At 37.6% G+C, this 18,185-nt stretch overlaps 1 protein-coding gene across 20 annotated transcripts in view; it reads right to left on the bottom strand.

Annotated features, from left to right (window-relative positions):
- DST (dystonin) overlaps positions 1-18,185 on the bottom strand; it is a 308,980-nt gene that overhangs the window by 7,909 nt on the left and 282,886 nt on the right. For 17 of the 20 annotated variants that reach the window (XM_061989556.1, XM_061989537.1, XM_061989540.1 and 14 more), the window contains 12 exons: positions 17,790-17,949; positions 16,159-16,353; positions 14,829-14,957; positions 11,299-11,442; positions 10,270-10,458; positions 9,131-9,260; positions 8,181-8,344; positions 7,685-7,847; positions 5,994-6,148; positions 5,772-5,846; positions 4,890-4,907; positions 1,741-1,858 (listed from right to left, as the gene is read on the bottom strand). In XM_061989556.1, coding sequence (XP_061845540.1) covers positions 1,741-1,858; positions 4,890-4,907; positions 5,772-5,846; positions 5,994-6,148; positions 7,685-7,847; positions 8,181-8,344; positions 9,131-9,260; positions 10,270-10,458; positions 11,299-11,442; positions 14,829-14,957; positions 16,159-16,353; positions 17,790-17,949 — 1,640 coding nt within the window. The remainder of the gene's footprint in view (positions 1-1,740; positions 1,859-4,889; positions 4,908-5,771; positions 5,847-5,993; positions 6,149-7,684; positions 7,848-8,180; positions 8,345-9,130; positions 9,261-10,269; positions 10,459-11,298; positions 11,443-14,828; positions 14,958-16,158; positions 16,354-17,789; positions 17,950-18,185) is intronic. The other 3 variants (XM_061989538.1, XM_061989558.1, XM_061989554.1) reach the window with 1 other exon arrangement.

The following is an 18,185-nucleotide window of genomic DNA, read 5'->3' as shown; positions in this document are numbered from 1 at the left end:
CTCACTGTGCTAACTTACTCATGTGCCCATGTATTTCCCATGAAAAAGAAATAAAGTACTATAGAAAATATAAAAACTATAGAGATACAGAGAATATAAGGTTCACTAAAGAAGAGGGGATGAAGTTACAAAGGACTCTTTAATCTGAGGACAGTAATATGGAACTACAATGGATTAATTAGATTGTTACTAAGTATCTTATCTCTCAGTGTCAACCCAGTCAGGAATTTCAACAGTCTACCTGTCAAAAACTCTGAGAAAAATATTTGGGATACATCAAAATTGATGGAGTTAACCTTTCAATGAAGTCAGATATATTGAGGAACACTTCATTTTCCATGCACTTTTGTGAAATCAGAGTAGGAAGCTATAAAGTAGGGATGGTTCTATAGGCCTTTCCTACAGTAGCAGGTACAGAATTACCTGCTACTGATAAATTTCATTTTAGAACCGTGGTCAAACACCAGTAAATGTTACTGCTATATTTCCTTAGCAAACAAGATACTCAATATGTTGGTAAAGCAAAAGGGTTCTTTTTAATATTGCTAGGTCTTAGTGTCACACTGTCAGTCCTTATGGGATTTTGTGGTAGCTTTTTTTTGGATTTCACATCCTTAACTCAGCAGGACAATTGCTATAAATACACGCTATATCAAACTTGTTCCCAAAGTGGAAGCTGTGTGGGATAGCTGACACTGGCGTATGGCCTACAGGACACTTGATGTCTCTGCCTTTACTTGATTTCACTTCACTTCTCTGCCTGAACTCCTCTGTGCTGCTCTTACACTAGTACAATACTGATTGTGATTCTACAGAATCTAAGTGACAAAAATGCAGTCAATGGAATGCTGCTAGTTATTAGGATAGAATTACCTAGTTACAGAACATCAGCTTGCTCTGAATACAGTCATCACTATACTTGCTGCAGCTTTACCGCTCTGGCTACTGTTTGACTTTTATTTCTCCCATTCCCTTCAGAAGTGACTTCTTTCCTCTCTCCAACTGTTCCTCCAAGAGGGGTGCCAGACAAAGCCCACTGTCCCACTACTGAAGGAGGCTTTCCCATAAACTGAGATGTCACGACATTGCTGTGTAGTGAGAAGACAACACATTGATACAATGGCCTGGAGGTCACAGTGACAGAGCACTCCCTGCTTCCCCAGAGCATCAAGTCCTCCTGACCAGCGCATTGTCCAATTACTTTGTACAAGGCTCAAGGCTCTGAAAAGAGGTTCTGGGGAGGATGCCAATGAAAAGACAGAGCTGTGAAGGCAGAGCCTGAGCACAGCCACTGGTTAGAGAGGTTTTTGCGTTGTTGTTGTTGTTGTTACTCTTCAATCCAATTACCTTATTTTGATTTACTGCCTTAAAACTTCTCTTACTGAGACAGTTTTATTGGAAATTTCTGTGTGTTATTTCTGCCAAGTCATAAAAGCAGCTTACACACCATAAACTCTGTCTGGGCTAAGCTGAATTCTTAATTACACCACTCTAACACTGGAGGAACTGTGCAGAAGACACCACAGTTAATTCTAGACATACACCAGTGCAAGTGATGCACTTGGATCACTTAAATCATGGGATTTGAAGTTCACAAAAACGTATCAGTACATGACATTTAGTGAGATGATGTTCACAGAACTGGCATTTTATACAATTCAATATCCATCTTACGACAATGAATGGTGACTGTATCCAAATAATTATCTGCGTGTCCATTTTAAGAGTTGAGTTACATACCCCTGCAAGGATCATTTTTCACTAAGAACTCATCAAGTGCCATCCAGCCACCTCCAACACGAACCATGACTGTACTTCTTAGGATACGAACAAGGCGCAGTTGTTGAGAGTCACCAAACTGCAATAAAAATCAAACACCACTTTGAGGTTCTCACTCGATTCAGATGCAGTTCAATACCGATAGGTTAAAAATCAGACACTTAAAAAGTTTATTTGGATATTTTAATTATTAGTAAGTGCTAAAATATCAGATTTATTTATTCAGATTATTAAAGCTGTTAAGATTTCAAATCAGATGCTGCTGCATTAATCCGAAGGAGATGGCAGAATGGTAAGAAAGAATCTCAGGTTTAATTTTATGCTTAGTTCTCAAATGTCTGAGCTCATAAAGGAAGCAAAATTAGTAACACATTATTTAATTGGTTACAGTCTGCATTTGTGCAAATTAATGAAGACCTATTTGCATTATTTCACTGTTAAAATGTTAAGCAAACTCTTCTGCAACAGTCTGGTCTTTAATTACATCAGCTGAAAGGAAGGCAGCGTCACTTTAAATGATCAGTCTGTGGGCTGGAAATTCAATGCATTACGAGTATTGCACAGTTCTACCACTTGATTTGTTTATAGGGATATTTTCAGGTATAGCGTTGACATAGCTCACCTACAGCAAGGTGCATGTGGGGAAGGGAACATTAAAAGAAGCATGAATGATGGACTGTCCTTTGTTATAAACTGTCATTCCCCTGTTTACATATTGAGGTTCTTCAGAATTCAGAAAGGCACAAAAACCTGTTTCATACTAACTCTTGTACTAGCCTATTCTGCCTTTGGGCTGATGGCCAGGCCTAAGGTATGTTTTGCTCCTGACACCTGTACAACAAAAGTTGTCCTCAGTATCGCTGTTCAAATCTGGATGAAAGCAAACACGACCAAAACGCTGGCCCCACAATCTTTCAGAAACTAACTGAAAAAATTCAGTACTCTTTAGCCAATGCTATGAAAATATTTGAGACCAGATCATCAGGCCAAGTGCAGTGCTCTCACACACACACGCAGAGCACTCACTGAAACCAACAGCAGCCAAATACACCTCTTTGGGACAATCCTTGACCAAGGGAGAAGGCTGGCCCCATTTCAACTATACCTACTTGCTCCGGTGAGGGGACTGAAACGCTTTCAATGCAAACCACACAAACGTGCTCCCTGCTTGTTAAAATGACTAGTTGTTTGGTACTACTTAAAGCCAAGATGGGAGAGTTTAAAGGAATATTACTTTTAGGAACCAAACAAAGTCAAAGCTTGCTGCTTAACTCAAGAATAAAATTTTGTGTTATAAAGATGAACATTCACGTGAGCATTACTTGTAAGGGCTCTTTAATAATGCATTCAGTATGTGCCAAAGAACGAATCGTTTTGCATAGGCAGATCAAAGTCAAAAAAGAGAAACGGTGTCCAAATCGATGCCGTTTATTTTCATTGGCTTCTTTCTAAGGAGAATTTTTTCTAGGGGTTCTAAAGATCCTATCTTCTTTCTTTATTTTTATCCCAGCCTTGTTTAATTCTTCAGTTAGACTCCATCAAGCAACTATACCAAGGGTCAGATAAGACTCTGGAAAATGCCTAGGCTGTGGCTAATTCAGACAATGGGGCTTCTGGTAAATAACAGGTATTTAATCAAGGCATTTTTCCTATCAGTAATTCAGTCCATTTCCTTCTTAAAATAGCTTGGATACCAACATTCCTTGAACAATATTTATCACTGTTTCAAAAAATCAGAGGTAAAAATACTGGGATAAAAATGTAAAGGAATTCTAGACCAAGCTACAAAAAGGCCTGTTCTTGACAATAGCCATATAACATCACTGTCACCAGAAAAGCCTCAGCCAGCTTGCTGTGGGTACTTTTTACCATGATGCTGTTCTGCATCAGCGAGAGTTAGATGCTTTCAGAAAATACTGTCTTCTTCCTAGATCTGAGAGTTCAGATGGCAGATAAGAGGATTAACATAATTTCAAACAGTCTTTTCAAATAGAGGCTTTTTCTATATGTGGAAAACATTTTAAATTATTACTTAGATATATTGCTTGAGGCATGTGGTAAGATAACCCACTGCTCTTTGTACTTTCTTTTATACTTCAGCAGGCTTTGCCAACAAATAAGAATGCAACTATGTCTTCAGCATCTCTAGATTTAAAATGGCTAATGCTGTTAACACTAACATACCCAAAATGGATTAGACATGTTATTGCCTTTAGATGGACATGAATGAGATACTCATGGTATCTGGTGTCCAGTTTGTGTAAAGTGCTTCCCTCCTTACCAGGCAAGCATGATTTAACAATTTAAGAAGCTGTGCATCTGTATGTACTGCAAGAAGAAGTGAGCATCAGTTAGTGTACCCTCCCTGCACAGTGTCACAGAGTTATGACTCACTGATGACTCAAATGACAAAACATAGTCTTAAACACAGCTCCAGTAAATTACGGATCTGCCACAGCTCTTTTAAAACACTATGAGAAACAGAATAGTCTAAACTGGAAAAGCAAGTTTAATTTGCCTATTTATAAAATATGTATTTAATGATTCATTGTGTTAGCATACAAAATGCTAACAATCAGCTAGGTTCTTAATCAGTCTGCTTAATGGCACAGGGATTCCTTTTCTGAAAATGGAAGTATTTTTTGCATAATTTGCAACAAATAATTGATATGACATTGGGATCTGTGTTTACTGTGATTAGCCTTTCATCTGATAGCTAAAAATATAACACAGAATTTTTAATCTTTCTGCCATAAATCTGAAAACTGATAAAATAATAGTAGATCTAAAATTGCAGTTTAAATGCTCAAAATTTTTTACTATGGGATTTGCTGATGACCATTATCTGGTTCCTTTAAAAGTAATCTCCTTAATGAGGAAAATGGCCAAAGAAAGCAGGTGAGGGACTGAAGAGGAAGGTTCCTGAGATAAGGAATGCTCCACAGCATTTTAAGAAATACCACAGCTGACCAGCAATGAATTAGCTGAAGATGAAAGGATGGCAGGAGGACTGATCATTGCAAGCTTGAATCACTATGCGTTAGGAAAAAAAAAAAGAAATAAGAAAAAGAAATAAAAGAAACGTCATAACACATTCCACTGGTTTATACCTGATTTCCCAGGAAGAACTGATAAGAAATGAAAAATGGAAGAAAGACACGATTAGTTTACAGGAAATTCTCTACATGACTCTAGAACACATGCAAACTAACACATTAGACATTCTAAATAAAGTATCTACTTCAGAGACAAGCAGGTAGCTAGCCATCCGGAGACTGAATATTGGAAAATATTCAAGGCCTTTTCTTCCTTCCCATTGCTGTTTCTGTGGTCTTTCAAATACATCCATAAGTATTTAGTAAACTCTCTTAGCCAAATACTGCATATTCTGTCTGCAATTGTTCTGGTTATTGAATCCAGGGGTAGCAGATCTTCCTCTACAATGGGATATTTGTTTTTCTGTGACCTAAAAATCATTCTGTAGATATCTGATACATTTCTGGTACTCCTTAAGAAGGGGCTGTGTTCCAATAAGATGACAAGAGAAGATCAAAGTGATTGAACACATTTTGGTAAAAGATTTTTGAAGTTACAACACAATACCACACAACAATACCATTCTTTTTTATGATACTAACAGAAAATCAGCTACAGTTTAAACATTTTGGGGATCCCAGCTTTTAAGGAGATGTTGTACGTACATATGCATGAACATGTACATGTACTTAGGTATGAATTCAGATAGCTTTCAAAAATTCCCATACATTGAAAAGTTTCAGTAGTTTTAGTAAAAATAAATACAAGTAGCAGTGTTTTCCCATAACTGTAGATGTTTTAACAAGAAAAAAACCATACAATTAACACAAGTTTAAAGTAAGAAAACGTATAACTCATACAAAACTCCTTTGAATCAATATAGACTAGCGCCTTGCATAAACATGTCACAAGAAGAATCTTTAACCTGAAAGAACCAAGGTCTTTAGAAGACTTACCCTGTACTTGTTATCCCCAATCTGTTCCACTTGAAACCGTTTTGCACATTTACATTTAGCTACCTGCCTTGTAACCTGCAAAAAAAACACAACTGGATGATTACTGCTAATGATAGATATAAATATGTGTATAACTGGTAAACTTCAGATTACATAGGAATGAAAACAAAATTAAAGAACACAGTAGAATAAGAGTTCAATCTAAGAAAACAGAGAATGTACCTCATCTTCAATTTTGTCAGCATCAGTGAGAGGCTTGTATGCATCCTTGTTTGGATGAAGAGCTGCCACAAATTCATAATAGTCAATATATCCGTCACCATCCCTATCAAAAATGTCTGCAACAGCACTCATTTCAAGTCGGCTTGTTGGGAACTCTGTAAGACAAAGACAACAACAAAAGCTAAGTTTTTTAGCTTTTCAGTCCCATTACAATGAAAGTCTGTATCACTAATATTAAAAGGTTTTTAGGCATTAGGAAACAGATAAAACTTACAAAAAGGACATTCAAGGACATTCAATGTCCCTCAAGGACATTCAAAAGAGTGAAAGAATCTTCCTGAAAAAAACCCCAAAACCTCACGATCTGGATCTCCAGGGCTATCTAGATATTGGATTAAAATAAGTATTATAGTATGGCTTGGAGACACACAGAATCAAGGGCACAGATTAAACTGTAACATACATGTATTTTTTTTAACATTTTAACCTTCGAAGTGCAAAAAATACCACAGATTAACATTAAATCATTAGTGATGAAAGGGCAAGTGAGAATTTCACTGCTAATTAAATCTGGAATGAAAGGGCTTCCCACTGCAGAGACATGCACCGAGTTTCATGAAATCCTTCTTTAGATCAAGTTTAGATCAAGCAGAATATTAACCCACGCAGAGATTCTCTGCAAAATGATCAAAGAAAATTTCAAGGTGGTGAACTGGGATTGTATAATTAGTATTTCACAATTACAACGAGTTGATACCAACTGAGTTAAATAAGCAAGCTCTTTAACCTCTTGATGGTATCTTCAAGAGGTGAAAACGTCTTGGTTTTCATCAGTTCCATCAATTCACGCAAAACAGCAACGACCACATATAGGGACTACATTACTGCATCTCCTAAAGCAGGAGGAAAATATATACGCTACAATGTTCTCCTACTAAATAACTTTATCATTAGATGTTAAGAGCAGTCCAATTCTGAATCTTCACTGCTCAGGGGAAAAGTCACTATGATCTGAAGATAAAGGATTATTTTAAGTAATAGGCCCTTATGTGTTACGAGTCAACTGCTAAAGGGAAGTGTGATCACACACAGACACCACATGGAAGGTTTACATTATCACCAATTGTGCATAGCCAAGGAATACCAATCCATCAGGAAAGCCAGGAAACGTTCCTTCCCAGTCTGACTGCTTGACATTTTGACCCACATTACACAGGTTTATAAACACAGTTGTGGTTCATGGAAACACTGGTTTCAGAAATGACATGTTTTCCTTCTGTAATCAAAACTTTTCCACGTAAGTTCTTTAATAGAACTCATACAATCATATGAACTGATTTTGAAAATTAATTATAAATTTTATAAGGTATGTTTTATTATTCTGATTAATCAATGAAAAGTCATAGTTGAAGTGGCTACTGCACTGTAGGAACAACAATCTCAGTCCAGTAAACTATTAATTAGCCGATGATATAAATGTGACATTTGCAAACTGATTCAGGATGTCAAACGAGAGTATCTAGGATCTAGAAATACTTTCAAGTAAAACAATTATAGTCTAAATTAATCATAAATAATGACTTCAATAGGGAAATCGGTGACCTTCTAAGAGAACAAACCCCCTGGTGTATACTATACAGACAATAAAACTTCATGACACATTTGTTCCAAGCTCAGCATTAAAAACTTACTTGAAGAGAGAATTCCATCGATAAATTCCTGCCTTGTTATCTTTCCATCCTGATCTTTATCAATCCTCCTAAAGAAGTCCATCACACGAGACTTCTTATGGTTCATCCATCGCATGTATTTTTTCCTCCAAATATCAAAATCAAAATTGGCAAATTCCCTCAGCTTAATAAAAAAGAGAAAGAATTTTGTTCAGTTGAAATCAATCAGTCTAGAAAATCAATGAGAGAGATATCATCTGGGTTCTCTCGAACAACTGATTCTTTCATGACTTATATAAACATTTTAAATATCTTAACTCTCCCCACAAAATGAGCATGACAACCTGCAAAGCATATAAAGCATATGTATCACAGTGTTTTGAGTTACATGGATCATACAATATAATACAACAAATATGGAAGTTGTTTACTGTATTTACAGTATTGACAATTTAATCCAGGGTAAATTAAACTATGTAAAATAGTATGTGTATATTCTGCACAGTGCTTTTCTGACCTCTTCAAGTCTGTCCAAAGCATCATTAAGTTTTCTTCTTCTTTCCAAGGCCAGGAGCCAGACCTGTTGCCATTTGCTGACTAAAAGGTTTACCCGTGGATTCTTGGTTTCGATCTGTGCCTGTGCTGCTGACAGATACATGCCTGGTGTTGGGGAACGCTTTCCTGTCAGAACATGATAAAATGTGTCAGTCTCACCTAGTTCAAATAAAACAAACCTTCACAAGAAGGGTACTTGATCTAACTAAAACTACTCCTTCCTGTCCGAAATAATGACCCCATACTCTGATATGATTCCATCTAATGGGCTTTGAGGTTTTTTAACAGTGCTAGAGAAGGACCCCACGACGGCTAAAGTATCTTTGGTCTAGCTAGAAGCAGCTAGTAGTGGCTGCACTAGCAAAGCTGCACAGGTGAAATCAAAACTTTGCAACTCTCTCGAGAGTTGCAAAGTAAACAAACTGATTTTAGAAGCAGCTTCCATGTATGGGTAAGAGCACAACACAATGGGTAAGTATATCTAAAAATACAAAAAGCTATTTCCTCATTTGATGATTCACTTTCCATTCAACTGCACCAAACACACAGATCATTTCATAGACAGCAACGAAATCTGTCTAACCATCTTTATGTAAAAGAAGTTTTTGTTTTCACATAACAGTAGATTTGCAAAGACTCGGCATGTGCACGCTTTTGGAAGTTTAATAGCACATGAAAGGCTGCACATTTAAAGATAGGTGTCCAAGAAGTACAGGTCAAAATTTAGAACTTCAGGTTTGCTAGGAGAAATTTCCTTATAATGAAAAATGACAGATAATTAGAAAAATCAGCCTAGAGAATTTCACTCTGTTTCATTAGAAGCTAATCGAATCTATTAGATTGTTAGCAATTTTATCTGTACACATAGAGCAATGGTGTGTGTGACCTGCCCCAAAACACTTCATTACTTACTTCCTGCTCTTCCCTTATCAAGGACAGGAATATGAGATTGTACTGGAGTAGGTTCAAGTGCCTTTCTTTTATAGGTCTTTGTAACTTTATCTACATCAGGTTGCTTTCTAGTCATTTCCTCCATGAATGTCTGCAATCAGATAGAGGTGCTTTTAATTAACAATACACAAAAGTGACCACAGGAATAAAGAAGACATACAATAGCAAACCACAAAAGTTACAGGAATGGCACAAAAACACACATAATGCCAGCCTCGCAAAGACACAGATAGAGGTTTTGTAGGAAGGAAAAATCATCAATATAAGCTTTTAAGATCACTATGGCCTGGCTGTTAAAGGAAGACTGAATCTGAAAAACCAGTCTGTCAAACTCTTTTATTAAAGGTGTACAGTGAGATGACGTACGACAGAATTTTGACTCTGGGTACTTGGGTGTTCCTTGCTGTCCAGATTGCAGATCATGGAAATGAGACAGCTCTCATTTGCTCTCAGGTTGCCTCAGGGGAGGTTTAGATTGGACATTAGGAAGAACTTTTTCATCAAGAAGGTTTTTAAGCACTGGAACGGGCTTCCCAAGTTGGTGCTGGAGTCACCAACCCATACAGATACTCAAAAGATGCACAGATGAGGTGGTGAGGGATATGGTTTAGTTTAGTGATGGGCTTGGCAGTGTGAGGTGAGTGGTTGTACTTGATCTTAAAGATCATTTCCAGTTGTAACGATTCTATGATTCTATGGTGTGTAAGCTGGGGTAAGCCTATCAGCATTCACTGAAACAGCAGCTTCCTCTCTCACTTGATAAACGTATTTTGAAATCTAATCAGTAAAGTCCTACTACAACACTAGTTCTAAGACAGCAGCACTATCATGTGGGGGTTTTCTATTATTATTAGCCTTACTCCTGTGGGGAATTGTAGGTTTGCTTTTAGAACAATGTGGCACCAAATTTCCGTCCGGCTAGTTTTTTACCTTTGTGTTGAAATAAACTATAAGTACACTGCACATATACAAAATACACAACTGAGTATCTGCAAAGGGATTCCATTATCAGGAAGAAAAATAGCTGAAGAGATTCCACAGTTGATTCCAAAGCCTAGATGAGACATGAACACCATCTGTGGAATGTGTACATGCCTTACCTGATGTTCAGCTATAAGTGCTTTAACTGCCTCAATCTCCTGGGGGATAACTTCTTTATCTTTTTCAGTAAGTGTAGTCTCTGCCCACTGCAACCAGGATAGTAAGACTTCCAGCAATTCTTGGTTAGCAAGAAGTCCAGCCAGAGCTCCTGCCAGTCTCTGTTGATGTTGTTTAGCCCATGCTAACACCTTGAGAAAACAATGAATGCATAAGTATGTGCACATCTGAAATTCTTGCAAATGCATTTAAAATTGTTCTGCTAACTGTAAATGCTGTGTTTCCTCCCAGGCCTGCTGATGTTTGATTATCAAAGGTGCAAGATGTAGTGGCTGATTGCTAAAGGTGTCAGATAAACTAGAATTCCCAGTTCCACACATTTTTTTTCCTACTGATACTGTAGGATTAGGTGCTGTTAACTGCAGTAAATTGCACATTCAGGCAACATATTAAGAACTTTATCAAACAATATTTATAAGTTTGTGATTCACACAGGATTTGGTGTCCATCTTCCTCCTGGGCACTCCTGAAAACATACTCTGCTACTATCAGTATTTTTCTTTAAACAGAAAATACCACCTTAGCAGTCAGGGGTGTGGTATACCCTCTGAAATCTATTTGTTGCCACTTAAATAATTTTGAAATCTTCTAGATTAGAAATATATCCTCATTATCTTCCTTAATGCAATTAGAAAACAGTTCAAATTTGCCCTGCATTCCCCTTCCTTTGGAACTTTTCAGTTTCTCCCTAGAAAATATTGGCTTTCTTCACATGGGAAGTGTCAAGCAGTACTTCCTTTAGTACATACAAAGAAAGAAGCTTGGCCATCTGCTTTAGTTCTTAAAGCCCTGTGAGTTTTAAAATAAAACCTAGGGAAGCATGATATTCACATCCATCACTGAGGGTATTTTAAATGTTTAGTTCTCAACAGCTGGATCACTTCCTCCCAGTGTAACTACCATGATAGTTGTCAACTATGTTACAATCAAAGATAGACCGTAGCAATGAAGATGACTTGACATATACTGACCTCTTCAAACCTGGCTCTGATAATTGTTATCCAGTGCTTAATAGTGGTGATGGAGTCTGGGTGGCAGATAGCTAGGATATCTTCTCCCATACCTGTTGCCTTATTCAATTCTGCCTGTTTCTCTTCCAATTTTTTCATAAATTCCTAAAACAGAAGCAACAACTTCAATTAGATATTGACAAAATTTGGAGGACAAATCTGAGTGCATAGTCTGGAAGGTCACAAGCCTCTCAGTCGCTCAAGCAGGTTCCATTTGCAAGAGGCAAAATCTTTACCCCTAGCTTGCCACTCCTTAAAAGCCCACCAAATACTTGAAAAGACACATGTTGTTAATAAAAAACAGAAAGAAAATCACAGCTTTTTGGAAGTGTTGTAAATCAACTACGCGATGGCTAGAATGACTATTGGCAACATTTCAGATGACTTAGTTTGTCTGGCGGTTACCGTAATTCTTCATAATAAACTATCAGGCTCCTAGCAGAGGCTGGAAATGTCCAACTATAATTACACGCTCAGACAAGATGATAGAGGACTTCAGGAGCAGCTATACTAAACTGACACAAATGTGAAAACTCAGCAGCTGAGAGGGAGAGAGATGGTAAGAACATGGACAGAGACTACTAACTGAGCAGCTGTTTTTAGAGGTGCTGCCATGTGGGAAAAATCTTGTAAAAGCAAGAGAATGTTTACAGCTTTTAGACATCCAAGCCCATGGCCACTGATGTTCCTAGCAAGTCCAGTAGAGAAAAGGGTGGCAAGATCAGAACTGGAAGTGGGGGCACAACGCAAAAAAAAAATGAAAGGCTATTCCCATCCTTCCTATAGTTTGCATTTCTTGTTTTAAAAATCATTATTACTACAACAGTTTTACTATTCTGCCCATTTTGTTATGGCTAAATGTTGTGTAAGTCCCTGTGCCTTTGTGAGAACCCCTAGCTGGAACTGCCAACATCTCTCAGTGCCTAGTAAAATTGTTTGTTATATATTAGCATCTTTGATTGGGCTACAAACCAGAACCATGTTCCGGTTTAATTCTGAAAGTTTAACTTTTCCTGTCTCCATCCAGAAAGGGCTATTTAGGATTCCAGAAGTTAAAGATCAGTCTCATTTTAGAAATTCAAATCACTGCAAAACAGACTCTACAAGAATTCATAATGACACTACTCTGTGCCTTTACAAATTAAATATGAAGCTATTATGAAAGAAAAGTGTAAAAAAAATCTTTCCACCTTGTTCTAAAAGCTTGAGATAGGAAGGCTTTACATTTAAAGAGATTAATTACTAACCCATTTTGACTTCAGCTTAATTTAATGTCAGATTTCAAGATCCAATCAAAACAGCAGTCCTTCTCTCATAAAAACAAGTGAGTTCTTACAATATTTCAGTTCAAAATAGTTTTGCAAAAGTTGAGGTGGGTTAGAGTGAGAGACTACCAAAACAAGACAGGGTTATGAGGAAAGTAATCAACAACAACTCTGTTTTCCCTCAACAACTGTTACTAGAATATCTCAAAATCTCAATTTATGACACACAACATACAGCGTATTAAAGTCTTCCCTGAGTAAAGTATACTAATTGTATTGATCTCTGTGGCAGTTGGATGGTACAGACACATTTACAAGGGAGGAGATGGGATACATCCCATTAACTAATGCAGTGCATTAACCCACGACACCTCTCAGTCTCTAGAGAGGGTGGTGAATGACAGACACCTCTCTGCCTCAGATCAGAGAATTCATTAAACCATGTGCAGAAAAGGAGATCTGTAATGGGCATAAAGATGGACCATTTGGACAAAATATCGTTCTGAAGAAACCTTTCAACATGTATCTGGATACAAATGCATTGGAAGTAATTTAGACAAATCACAGTGATAAAAGGAAAACACATTTCATATTTATGTAAACAATGTCATAGTAAAAACTTTTAATATTAATTACTATTGCAGCACTTTAATACAGACACGATGTTTCAAACTAATATGCATTACATTTTCCCTTATTTGCTTTTTTTCCTTCTTTAAAGCTAATGTTACAAGATTTTGCTGTGTGCTTAAGTGGTAAAGTAGCAGTGTAACAGTCCTTCTCATCTTGACAATTTTTGTATATCTGTTATTTGGCCTTTCAGAAGAAAATGTGGTTGGGAGGACATCTTCTTAAAGTCTACTGAAAAAATTCTAAGTACAGTACAGCCACAACTAACGCTGAGGTTGGCTGTGTTGAGTTAGTGATTAGTCTTTCCAGTTGGAGAGGGTTTCTCAAAGACAAACTTTGCTTCTGTTTGAGGTTGCTTCAGCTTTGGTGGAACAATTTTGAGGCTCTCTATAGCAATATATTGTTAATCAATCTGCATTGCACAGGGAGAAATGTAAGGGGTTTTTTGGTCTAATTATTTAAGTAGATATAAGATTTCATTCAGACAGTTCTTTCCACTGTATTTGGAAAATCAAAAAAAATGAATAAAAGGGAACTGACAAAGGACACGTGAAGGACAGGCAGCTAAAAGACCCATTTCATTACACTGGAGAAAGCAGGTTGCTACTGCAAACATTGGTCAGCCTATACTGATGCATACATATATTTGCCAGCTAAAGGACAGCACTCAGTTTCCAGGGCCCTAAATTAAATCTGAAAACTTCTTCAAAACACTGAACTTTGAGTACCTTGTAAAGTTCCTAGTTAAGAACTATTAGACAGTCATACCCTGCATGCACTCCTCTATAATAACATTCCAAAACTCAATTTAAACCGGATGCTTTTCCACTCTCCATTTCCTAAGTTTTGCTATAACTTTCTTCAGAGCAATGAAGAACAAATCCATTACTCATAATTTCTTCTGTAACATTGTGGGCAATTTCATTTTTACATTCTTGGTACTATTACTACTGTACTTACAAGCAGAGATTTGCATGGGCTTAAATGGGCATGTTTGTAGTCTCCTGTTTGGACAGTAAAAATATGACTGCTGTGCTCTTTAATTAGCCATTTCACTATTTCATTACTGCAAAGTTAGTTTGATGGCCTATAATCTAGTATCTGCAGTACCTATGGCACTGCAATACTTCAGTACCTAATGCATGTGAAGCATGACAGCACACTGATTCACCATGACCGAAGGTTAATGGATGATAACATCATTCTGCTGACATTTATGAATGACCTTGAAAGAAAAGTATATGCTGTTTTGCTCAATGGTGCTAAGAAGACAGATACACTTTTGCTATTGTAGCAGTCTGTGTTATAGTTGTCAGGCAGCATATATTCTACAGAGGGGTTTGCATCTGTCTAAATGTTTACAGCAATTTTCTAAAGGCCTGTTAAGTCAAAATAACTCAAGCAACAGCCCAACACCACTATAAGCACAAAACTGTCAACCCCATTAAATTTCCAGATTCTCTGTATAAACCTTTGAAAAAACAAACACTGGATTCTGGATATGACTATATGGGGCAGACTTTGCCTCCTCTCCTGTATTCTACCCTCTAACAGACCTATTAGAATGAAGAGGAGTCTCTTAGTCTTCTTGCTTACCCTGTGCTGGTCTATCAGTGTACGCAAGGCCTCTTCATCATCTGGAAGGACCCCATGGAAACGAAGAGCTTGCTCTGCCTCTGCCAGCCACTCCAAAAGGACATGGACAACAGAGTGGAATTCTTCTGCCTGTTAAAATACAAGAAGTAGTCAGGGTCACTCATGAGGGGATCTGACAGACGCACTGCAGCTTACACAAGGAGACTGAGCACACATCTGGAGTCATTAATCACGCAGCAGTACTGGCACATTAACTTTCCATTAAAAAGTCAGTGATATACAGTACTACATTTTTATAACTGCAAAAATATCTCATGCTTCCCAAAAAATTATAGGAAGCCTAAGAGCCTGTTCATGCTTTTAGTCATCTGATTTATAGTGTATTTGCAGCTCAGTTGAGAATGTCATGCCTTTATGCTGACAAAATACATGGGAGGTGCTTTCACAGACCAGCTGGAGATGAGAACTATATTTTCTGCAGTCTAAATCACTGGTTAAGCAAAATTAATTGACAGCCCATTGATGTCTGATCCTTCTACATCTGCAGAAAACAAGAAAGCTCCACCTTTGGGCATAGTCCCCTTCCGACACAATCAGTGCTTGAGGTATCTCAGGATTGTGTCTGCTGAGACCGCAGAGATGGGCACCAGAGTACCCTGGGAAAAGTATGGCAGGAATTTTGTACACACTGGATACACTGCTGTTGCAGAAGCCCCATCATAGCATCACCCCAAGCTAGCATATCTTCACAGAGCTGTACACCCATATGATCTCAAATTTGGAAACAACACAGAGGGACCTATCTGTTTGGGACCAGTACAAGTCAATACTGGCACACATACATTGTTCTAGCTTCTAAGTGCATCCAGCACAACTCCATTTTTTTGCCATGTACTTCACCATGCACTGTAATTGTGCCCATGTAAATATTTTTTCAGTACACAAATTTACTTCTTTCCAGTAAAGCATGAATGGCATAAATATGATTGCCAACACCAGCTTCCTGTGAAGGAGGCATAGTTTTTAGTCATCCTACATACCTGACTTCAGTGATTTCCTTAGATGGTAAGACCTTTGCAACATTTGCTTTGCATTTGTGGTATAGACTAATAACAATAGTAATAAAAAATGGTAAAAGACATTACTTTATCTACTGTGGTAAAGGGATAGAAACAAGGTGAGCAAGGCATGAGAAAGAAAACTAGTATTTTTTAATGAAATTAAATGGAATGACATAAAGTAAAATTAAATTAAATGTTTGGCAACTAGACTGCAGGGTATTTTCACTGCTTCTCATAAAGTACATGCAGCATCAGTAATATTCCCTTACCTGTCGAAGAGCCTGTTCCAGTCGCGTTTGCTTGGATACTGACAGGGCACAAACTGTCTCCCAGCGAGTACTTAGCTCCTGCATTTGGACTTTGACCCAGGAAGAGTCATCACGACTGCCTTCTATCAGTTCCCTTGCAGAGCGCTTCAGAGCTTGGACACTGCTTGTTCTCTTTCCCAGCTCCTTCTGGAAAACCTAGGTACCATCAAATACATTTGAAATGTTGAACTCATCAAGACATAATTATGTGAGGTGTAACAAAAAACTACTGGTTATAAGAAAAAATCAAAATACACATTTAGTTCAGTCAAGAGTAACTGCATCTAGATGATACAAAAGACACAAGTTCTGCTTATTAGATTCCATATGAAGATACTTCCATTCTACTCTACCCTAATAAAACTGGAATATAGTAGGAAAATGTCAAGTATACCCTGAGAATCCATCCTGATGCAATGCATGGGAAATCCAGCCTCCTTACCACACTAGCTTTACACTCTTTATCAAAGCAATCCATCTGATTAAGCCACTGATTAATGTGCAAGATTGCCACAGCAGGAAGATATCAGATAAAATGCTAACAATCAAGGGGAATGTTTGAAATCATAAAACCAGAAATAAAACCCCATCTGGGGGTCTGACTGTAAGTCTGTAGATCTTACCACATATTCATATGTTTATGGGAGAGTATGTTCACACTTGCAGATGGAATGAGCTCCTGTTACATAAAGGAAGCTCTTCAAAAAAGACAGAACTATTACAGTACACTATGACTGTGACTTAATAGTGCTATACAATACAATTTCAGAAGCAATTCCAGCATATTTCAGGTTAATTTTTCTAGACAACCCATCTTTCTAAATACTTTTTTTCAGGAGAGTCAAAACTTCCTCCATACTGAACAGTCTTTGGATACTGGAAGTCACTGGTGAATGAACAGAGGGAACTTCACCTTGTAAACCTCCCAGGCTCCAGAGCTCTGACTATGCATAGCCTTTGCAACACCAGTCACTTCAACAGACACTTCTTCTGACATACTGAACTGCAGAACTGGGATTCAGAGGCACAGCTCTGCATCTCATAGAATCACATCTCCTATTTGCTGCCATCTCCAAAAACACTTCAGTAAAAAAATACAACAGCTTGCCAGTGGCATAGTCTTATACCATAGTCTTATACACATCTGTACAGAACTTAAGCAGCTTGCAACTACCTTTCACCATAAATACACAGCAGTCTTGCTGGTTTGACAGGCTGACATAGTCACGAGGAGTGCATTGGACATTTGGTTAGCAGATGTACTAAATAAAAAGCCTCGTCTCCCCTAAAGATTTCCAGTAGAAGAATTTTTGCTGCCTCTTGTCTGTATACACATATTCATAGATAAACACTAGTGATTTCTGACATATTCATAAATACACAGGACTGTAGCATTAGATGGAACATCTCAACACTAACTGGTGTCAATGAGTCATTAACAGCTGTTTTCTTCCACATATGCTTTACAGCATTTTCCTTTGTTGATGACATGTTTGTATTATGCAACTATTCCATGTTTCTAACCCCTACAGAATAGCCAAATAAAGATAGCATTACACTTATGAGTAATTAATGAGTATTTTTGGAATTACCTTGTGATTGTCGATCAGATTCATCACTAAATCAATGTCTCCATGTACTGGCTGATCTTCTGCTAGCTGAGGTTCAATTTTGTATAACCAATCAATGAGAGCTTGCAGAGCATCAGTAAACTGTCCTGAAAATAACAGGGCTTCTTCTAGTTTATTTTGTCTGAGGAGGAAAAAATAAAATGAATACACAAACACACAAAACCCCATAATCATTCATACAGTTCAAGCAACCATTTTCAGCATAAAATCGCAACAACCAAGAGCTTGAAATCAGTGTTTCCCCTTTTAAATACTGGGATGCACCGTACCCCCCTGAAATCCTCTTTCATACCATCAGGCAAGTATGCACTTCTAGTATTTTACTGCTTTGGCACTCTTTAGTTATCAAAGAAGTTA

This window comes from Colius striatus, chromosome 2 (assembly GCF_028858725.1).
Source record: "Colius striatus isolate bColStr4 chromosome 2, bColStr4.1.hap1, whole genome shotgun sequence".
NCBI lineage: Eukaryota > Metazoa > Chordata > Aves > Coliiformes > Coliidae > Colius > Colius striatus.
The sequence above is the reverse complement of the archived record's forward strand: the minus strand, read 5'-3'. Positions and strand labels throughout refer to the sequence as shown.